The 9181-nt window shown below is 36.8% G+C and overlaps 1 protein-coding gene and 1 pseudogene across 1 annotated transcript; one reads left to right on the plus strand and one right to left on the minus strand.

The window, feature by feature from the left end:
* Positions 1–4854, minus strand: part of LOC107689578 (L-aminoadipate-semialdehyde dehydrogenase-phosphopantetheinyl transferase-like) — a 4986-nt pseudogene extending 132 nt beyond the window's left edge.
* A 150-nt stretch (positions 4855–5004) lies between these two features.
* Positions 5005–8852, plus strand: LOC107689580 (myb/SANT-like DNA-binding domain-containing protein 4). The gene is made up of 4 exons (XM_016487605.1): positions 5005–5052; positions 6262–6941; positions 8032–8733; positions 8793–8852. The coding sequence occupies exons 2-4, from the start codon at positions 6462–6464 to the stop codon at positions 8850–8852; spliced, it is 1242 nt and encodes a 413-aa protein (XP_016343091.1). The 5' UTR covers positions 5005–5052; positions 6262–6461.
* The last annotated feature ends 329 nt before the right edge of the window (positions 8853–9181 follow it).

Consider the following 9181-nt stretch of genomic DNA (forward strand, 5'->3'; position numbering starts at 1 on the left):
CACAAACAGTCCCACTGTCCCCTATGAAACAGAAGTATGATGTCATGAACTGTCTTGACCTCTAAAATGGTGTAAAATCGTTAAACTCACTTCAGACGTGCTGATATCTGGTTTTCCCAGCGCCACGGCGACGTGATGATCTTTGTCCAATAAGCTCTCCTGAAAAACAGAGAAAAGTCAATTATGAGTACATTGTATAAAATAAATGTATAGGGCTGTCATATATCAGGGCCATCACCAATATGCTTCATGTCAAACTGGTATTTCTACTTATATAAATGGTAAAAAATATTTTTCTTTAAAAATGATATCATTATTAATAATAAATTGCACAACAATTAATTGAACATTAATGGAACATTAACCACTGTATAGACCTATCAAGTATGAGGTGTATGCAATGTATTAAAAAAAATGATATATATATATATATATTATTTTATTCTGTGTCAGATACAGGCTTCCATATATATACTGAAATTATTACAATTAATAGTATTAATTAAAATGACTATTAATTAATAGTAATTTTTGAGATTATTTCCATTATTTTTGGAAGTACATATATATATAAAATTGCATTATAATAATAATTTTACACTTAATTATAAACCTTTTTAAATATATGCCTATACATATAACTAATGGAAGTCTGTTTCTGCCAGGGAATAAAAAAGGTAATTGCAAATTTCTATCACAATTCTTTTTTTTCCCAGATAGAAACTTACTTTCTTGCAATTCCAACTTTTTTTCACTCAGAATTCTGTGTTTTTGTTTCTGCCGGTGAATACTTGTAACTTTTTTTTTTTCTTTCTCGCAGCTGCGAGATGAAGCCCAGAGGAATGAAGAATGTGAGCTGTCTAGGAAGCGAGAAGCACCTGTGATCTGTGTCACGTTCACACGCTCTGACAGACAGAGAGACGAAGCAGCACTGCAGGGCTCCACACACACACACACACACACACACACACACACACACACACACACACACACACACTCTCATCCACACTCGCGCACACACACACGCACACGCGAACGCACACACACACACACACACACACACACACACACACAGCCTCATCCTCATTCGGCTTTCACTCCCAAACAGGTCATATGTTGCCTCTCATGGACTGAGAGGATGAATGTGCTTAATGACTAGTAATCCTTGTATATTGTGAACACACACCTCAAATGTCCAGTCCTCTTCTTCATTATCCAGGTACATTTGTGTCTGCCGGTACACTTGCCCCTCTTGCATCTGATTGGGTAAGATGTGAAACTCCACCCTCTGCAGGTCGAAGCCCAGCCCTGAGCCAATCGCTTTGATGAAACTCTCCTTCAGCGTCTCGGTGGACAGAGAAACGGACCAATCAGAGGTAAGCAGGCCTCTGGATATGTTTAGAATGAAATGCTTAAATAATTTAGAGTATGTATACTGCATATTAAACATAGTATGCAAGGAAAAACAGTGCACAGTATAGTGTTTACTTGGCTATATGGGCTAAATCTGATAATCTCAATTAAGAGACTGGTGGTGAGTTGTGCACGAGGAAACATTCACTTTTTTTTTTTTTTTTAATTCTTAAACTAAAAATAATAAATTAATTTCTGAAAAAAATCCTATTAATGTAGTAACTTTATTATTAACAATTTTTTTTTAAATTATTTTTAATTATATATTAGTGTTATGAAAAACATTCTAAAAATATGAATAAAATGTATTACTGGTAAAAATGAAAGTAATATTTTTGTGAACTCTATATATATATATATATATATATATATATATATATCAATTCTAAAAAATAATTTGTGTAATCATTTCTTGCACATTAAACATCACAACACATAAAACACTGGTTACTTTGGTAAAATCAGCGTAAAATCAGGAATTTAGTATACATATTCTAGTTATTATTGCGACACATTTATTTATTTTTAAAAATCAAAGCAAAAACCAACTCCTTTGTTATAAAACTCAAAACCCAAACTGTTCAAAATCATTTAATTACTGTAAGATATTCTGCAGACATCCTCAAAGGTAAAATGATTGATAAATAAGGCAAATTATGCTATTTGTTTTTAACTAAAAATGTAAAAATGCATAGTGTTCTTGTAGGGTTAGGTCTGGACAGCTAGGTAAGTGTGTGTGTGTGTGTGTGTGTGTGTGTGTGTTTACGAGAGTCCTCAAATGACCACAGACTGGCATAACTGAGTCATGCTGAAGTGATGAGATCACATCGCCATGGAAACAGGGATCAGAATTGGAACAGTTTCATCCAGCACAATTTCTCTCCCGCTGCGATATGCTTACAGGTGTGTGTGTGTGTGTGTGTGCGTGCGTGTGCGTGCGCGCGCATTGCCTGGAGGTGATGATGATGATGATGATGATGCTACAGGAAGCAGCGGTTGCTATAGTTACCCAGTGCCTATAAAACATGTCCAGCTGGTCCCAGTCTGATCCGGCCTTCTGTATGTTCGTCCACTCAAGATCAGTGAACTCACGATTCATGATGCGGAAAAACTCCTGAACGGAGCTACTGCCTGATATGCACACAAAAATACATATAAAACACCTAAAAGCTCATATTCTACACCTTTTTACCCTTGAATTTCACATTAGTGAAGGTTTCGGCACAAGAAATGTACTTACATTTTTTACGATCATTTTTCCACCATTTCTCTGAGCTTTACATTTAAACGGACTGTTTTTTTTTTTGCCTTTTTGCTACTGTTCCTTTAAAATATAATTGGCCTCTTTTAGGATTGGCTAACCTCTGTGTTCTGGCACAGTCGCTTAATATTGAACAGGTGTTGATATTTAAATGAAAGCGTTATGTTAATGAGCTCAGTTGTGATGTCATAATTTAAGAGCTTTTTTTTTTACCATTTATATATTTTTTTGTAATATATTTATATATTTTTTAATTATAAAAGTAAAAATAATAAAACAATTTATAAAAAATACTATGAATGTAATAACTGTATGAACATTAAAAATATATATATTTTTGTAATTATTTTAAAATAATTATAATATATATAATTTAAATATTCATAATTTACATATTATTAAATTACATTATATATATATATAAAAATTCTAAAAATTATTAATGTAATGATTTCTTAAACTTTAAACAATGCCAGTATACTTTATATCAAGCCAAAAAAAAAACTAACTCATAGCCATGATGTCAGAATTGATGAGCTGTTTTTGCAATAGTTCAGAAACTGTTTGGGTGACTGTGGAGGGAGTTTCGAGTTGTGGATGTTATAGTATATAAAACAATCAAACTCTGTTTTTAAAAGAGCAAGAAAAATCAGTAATGTAATAATCATGTTCTGCACAGAAACATGATTCCTATGAGCTGATGCTGATGCAGATTTACATTTTACAGTAGAGTCAGAAATGATGTAATAAAAAAATAAAAACTTTTTCAGCTACATACTCTCTCAGTCTGCTCTACCTAAAGCACAGGTATAGAGTGCTGGCGACACCTGCTGGCCACTGATGGAACTGCAGTGCCTCTTGTATTATATTGGTTCAAGATGCTCAGGTGACTTAGTAAGTGCTCAAGGGCAGTGAAAATTACCTGGTCTGCTGGTCTTCATCATGTCTATGCCCACCTGGCGTCCCGGTTCTGCTGCCAGCACGGCATAATCTCCATGATGGGACATGTTAAAGTTCCAGTGGGTGACGCCGGGAGTGGGTGAGGTCCGTGGCAGGAAGCTGTTCTTTCCAGACGAAACCCGTCCCATGCAAAACCCATCTTCTCACACACCAGCTTTCTGATCAGCAGACGACCAGCCTGGTGCACACACACACAATTGCAAAAACCAACAGACAGCATGATACTATGATTAAATAAATAAACAAACAATGAATTAATTCATTGTTGAAATTAATGCATAAATAAATAACGAATGCATAAATTAATTAAATATTAAACTAAATAAATAAATAATGATTGACTTCATAAATAAAATAATTCCATTATTAATAAATGAATGGATGAATAAATAAACAATATATAAATAAACAAATCAATTAATTAGTAAACGAATGTATGTGTCAATAAATAATGAATGCCTAAATGAATAAGTGAATTAATGCATAAATAAATAAATTTATTTAATTAATTAATAAATTAATGAATGATGCATAAATAAATAAAAATCTAAATAAATTAACAAATTAATTAATAAAAAATAAATAAATAAGTAGATGAATAAATGCATAAACAAAATTTATGAAATTATATTAATTGAATGAATCATTAAATAAATAATGAATGAATGCATATAATCTCATCAATTTTAGTGAGCCTGTACTTGTATCAAGGAGTTTGCAGCAAAGTTGTGCAATGTAAATAAAGTGAAATATTAACAGAAAAAGCCGTAATATTAACATAATATTAAATATCAGACGTGCAAAAAATGTTAAAATGATTATTTATTAAGAAAAAAATGTATATTAATTGTGAAGTCTATGCATCCATCTGTCTGTCGTACTCACCGTGGCAGATTTGGCGTCTTTGGCGAACACGAAGTGCCCGATTCGTTCTTTCTCCTCCAGCTGAACGCACCGGGCCGCCAGTGTCCACCCGGAACGGGTCGGTACCCACGAACCGCAGCGGGACGCCCACCGGACCCCGTCCATCCCTGAGACCTATAGTCCTACTAGAAGAAATACGCATAATTAACAGCTGTTAATCTACTATAAAATGACCGTTTATTATAATAGTAATTACTAATATGTAGTCAATATTATTACTACATATGTCTTATGCAATTTGTAGCATTTGTTTTGCTTTCTCTGGCACGCCTGCACATGTGTTCCAAACCACAACACACGCGAATCCGGAAGAATATGCTATGGGCGGGGCTGTTCAGTGAGCGCCTCATCTGATTGGCTGATGGAGAGGGCGGCGACGCTCGTTGACCAATCGCGCAGGGGATTCGCGCGTTGTCGGAAGTGTTCGGCACAGTTCGGCTGAGGAGGCGGAGCGGGGCGCGTGTGGATGGAGTGGTTGATGCTTTTCTCCACCGGTGAGTGTTTGAATAAATAAACCAAATAGTCATGACGTTTTTTTAATGTTTTATAAAGAGCCACATGTGTGCAAAGCATCATTGTATAGGTGCCTATAGAAGCCCTTTTTTGGCGACATGTTGATAAGTGAACTGCAAAAACACAAGAGCCGCACTGATGTGTTTATGTTTGATCAATATGACGGTGTCATACTGTATGTGGATATACTTGACAAAATATTTCCTGCAACCATAGTTTCTACAAAAGACACCATATTTACTACAGCTGTTCCCTTGTAATAATGTGCTGTGGTTGTATTATGGTATGCAATTGTAATAAGGTACTGCATGATGATTATGGAATCATATCATAAGAACTTTCAGACTCTTTCTGTCATTTTTTAAAGTTATTTGTATATTTTTAGGACAGTGGTGGCTGATACAACAGTTGTACCATAGTAACTGTGTATTTCGATTTTTGGAAATGAACTTACATGACATACACTACCATTCAAAAGTTTGCGCTCAATAGATAATATTTTGTATATTATATATTTATTTATTTATTTTAAGATAAAAATTTACATTTATGCATTTAGCAGACGCTTTTATCTAAAGCGACTTACAGTGCATTCAGGCTATACATTTGTTTTGTTTTTTTACCAGTATGTAATATTTTTTTTTTAAACTAAAATAAAAAAAAAAAAAAAAGTAAATTAAATTTTTTTTAAAAATGTAATTAAATTAAAAATTAATACTTTTATTCAGTAAGGACACATAAAATGTATAAAATTTATTATCATTATTTTTTATTTTTTTTACCTTTTAGTTCTAGCATATTAGGGTGATTTCTGAAGAATCATGTGACATTGAAAGATGGAATAATGATGCTGAAAATTCAGATTGTATCACAGGAATGAATTACATTTTAAAATATATTACAATAGAACATACTTATTTTAAATTGCAAAAATATTACACTTTTTATACTGTATTTTTGATCAAATAAATGCAGCTTTGGTGAGCAGAAGAGACTTTCAGAAACATAAAAAAACGTTTGAACGCTGATGTATGTGTTATAAATACATGCAATACATTTTAACTTTCTGGTTTTATTCATCGTTGTTTTTGTGCACAGAAAATAATGTACAGATATGTCCGATTTTTTCAGATGTTACTGAACATAAATGTATCGTGTGTAACTAAAACTGTGTTTTTGTTTTGTTGTAGGAGACCAGACGGTCTGATCCTGCTGTCGTCTTGCATGCGGTCAGGTGACCTCTGAATGACCTCAACAACACTTTCCTACTAACAGAAAATTCACACCCTTAAAACTGTGCTACAGCTCTAAACGTGTGTCAGCATGAACTTGAAAATGTGTCTGGAGTGACAGAATTTGTTCAGCATCCAGTCATTTCTCAGCAGCCAGCATGGACTTCCTGCAGATGAAGCACCTGAAGAGGAAGAGGAAGAGCAACTACAGCGTGAAGGAAACTCAGACTCTGATCCGCGAGATCCACAAGCGACGTGAGATTTTGTTCTCACGCCAGCAGAACATGGCCATCAACGAGCTGAAGCGGCGAGCGTGGGAGGAGGTGGCAGACGGCGTGAACGCTCTTGGCGAGGGGGAGCTGCGGACAGCGGCCGAGGTCAAGCGACGTTACCTGGACTGGCGCGCATTAATGAAACGAAAACAGCTTCAGGCTGAGTTGGCGTCGGGATTGAAGCAGGAGTTTGAAGCTTCGTCTCCTGATAACGACGCGTCTCTGGGTGGCGGTGACCAGTCGCTGGACCTCAGTGGGTTTTCCAAAGACTCGTCGTGCGACTGGCAGGACCTGACGGACCTCGGGGAGCCCAGCACACACACCTCTGGAGTCAAAACAGAGGACAATGAGGCCAGCAGCTATAGAGTATGTACTAGACAAAGATACTACGTATTCAAATTCATCCTACAACTTTCATCAGATTGTCTCCTACTTTGGTAATTACTTTCAAGTAATCCTCACACACGGTGGGCAGAAGTCATTAAGCATTTTGATGTTGCAAGCTGTTTTGTTTGAAAGAAATGAATTTTATTTCGGCATGGATGCATTAAATTGATCAAAAGTGACAGTAAAGACATTTATAATGTTACAGAAGATTTCTGTTTCAAATAAATGCTGTTCTTTTGAACTTTCTATTCATCTGTGAATCCTGAAAACTTAATTGTATCACATTTTCCACAAAAATATTGGGCAGCACAACTGTTTTCAACATTGATAATAATCAGAAATGTTTCTTGAGCAGCAAATCAGCATATTAGAATGATTTCTGAAGGATCATGTGAGACTGAAGACTGGATGCTGAAAATTCAGCTTTGATCACAGGAATAAATTACTTTTTAAAATATATTAAAATAGAAAACAGTTATTTTAAACTGTAATAATATTTTACAATGTGCATCAGCTTTAATGCACTTATTAAAAATAAAAAAAGTAGTCAAATTTCAAAAGTTTCAAATACTCAAGTTAAAATTTAATGCCAAAGAATCTTACATAAACACACTTCATAAATAAATAAGCTTTTTTTTCACAAAATCTGTAATTTTCTGTAGCTGTCTGCATGTAGTAGTAAAACTCTCACAGATGCAGTAGAAAACATCTGGCTCGTGTTTGCATTTTCTTGTCACTGGCCATAAGTCTAACCCTTAAAATCAGGATTAGGCATAAAGTAATGTCTTACATGTAAAAATGGGCTGAGAATTGAGCATATAGTTATAATCTGGCTTAGAGGAAGACAGGAATCATGTTTTTGTGGCAGTTTTTATGGTGATTAAGAGGAAATGCAAGACTTCTTCACCTCACAAATGGTTGTCGAGAGCAAAATTGCTACAAAATGCATCATATTTTGTGTGACGTGTGGTATGGCGAAACAAGTCTACTCAACCTATGCCATATGTGTGCTTGGTTTCATAATTGCTGCTGACTTTGTGCGTCTAATTGTAATTTTCCATCTCTCTAGTTGGAGGCGGAGGTTGGAGAAGGTGGTGAGGGTGAGGAGGACGATGAAGACTGTTTTCCCTCCATCCTCCCTGATATGGACCGCGAGGGCCGAGTTCCTGAGGTCTTTGCTCACATTGATGAATTCGGCGTGCTGAGCTCCACAAAGCCCACGTCGGGCCCGACGGCGACTCGAGACCTGGGGCTCGGAGTCGGGGGCTTGTCTGGGATGGGTGTAGCTGGATTGGGCCTGGCCGGAGGGGAGAACACAGGTGTGCTGGTGGCACTGGAGAGGCAGAGACTGGACCTGGAGAAACACCGCTTACAGGTGGAGTCCGAATGGCTGCAGGTGGAGAAAGAGCGCCTCCTGGTGGAGAAGGAGAGGTTGAGGCAGGGCGAGGTGGAGAGAGAGCGGCTGCAGCTGGAGAAGGAGCATCTGCAGGTGGAGCGAGAACGATTGCGACTGCTGCTGGAACAAAACACGCCCCTCCAGCAGAGCCCCGCCCCCTCGATGTCTATAGCCACGCCCACCACGTCGTCCTCTGCCCCCTCGTCTTCCTCAATGGATGGCGAGAAGGACAGGAAGCTAGTTTGGCCAATGGTGGTGGATTTGGAGGCGGAGAAGCTGAAGTTAGAGAAAGAGCGCCTCCTGCTAGAGAAAGAGAGACTGCAGTTCTTCAAGTTTGAGTCGGGAAGACTGCAGATTGAGAAAGAGCGCCTGCAGGTGGAGACAGAGAGGCTGCAGCTTCACAAAGATGGACAACAGAGAAAGAGCGCCTGCAGGTGGAGAAAGAGAGGCTGCAGCTTCACAAAGATGGACAACAGATGGCGCTGCACTCCTGAAACACCATAGATACAGCTGGGTAGGAAAAAAATTGTTACCGTAGTTATCTATTCATTTCTATGGGGAAAAATTCAAATATGTGTCTTTTGCACATTAATTAAAGCAAAAAGTCCCATTTTTTTGTCAGACATTTGAAAAAGAAAGAAGTCAAGCAATGAATGTGAGAAGTTTATTGACAAGATGGGAAAAGATGCATGTGGACTCACTTTTGAACATATGCAGCAGTAGACTTTGTATTTTTAAATATAAATATGAAATATGTTAAATGAATGTCAGAAAATTACCTCATTGCAAAATGAAAAACAGAAGAAAACATGCGTCTTTTATC

The sequence above is a fragment of the Sinocyclocheilus anshuiensis genome, unplaced genomic scaffold (assembly GCF_001515605.1).
Source record: "Sinocyclocheilus anshuiensis isolate Anshui unplaced genomic scaffold, SAMN03320099.WGS_v1.1 scaffold906, whole genome shotgun sequence".
Classification (NCBI taxonomy): domain Eukaryota; kingdom Metazoa; phylum Chordata; class Actinopteri; order Cypriniformes; family Cyprinidae; genus Sinocyclocheilus; species Sinocyclocheilus anshuiensis.

What these genes read in the sequence shown, in the direction of transcription:
- LOC107689580 (XM_016487605.1), top strand. Translation starts at nt 6,462, where the DNA reads ATGGACTTCCTGCAGATGAAGCACCTGAAGAGGAAGAGGAAGAGCAAC. An exon ending in ATGAGGCCAGCAGCTATAGA is followed by an intron (nt 6,942 to 8,031) that starts GTATGTACTAGA and finishes CCATCTCTCTAG; the next exon opens with TTGGAGGCGGAGGTTGGAGA. An exon ending in TTGAGAAAGAGCGCCTGCAG is followed by an intron (nt 8,734 to 8,792) that starts GTGGAGACAGAG and finishes GAGCGCCTGCAG; the next exon opens with GTGGAGAAAGAGAGGCTGCA.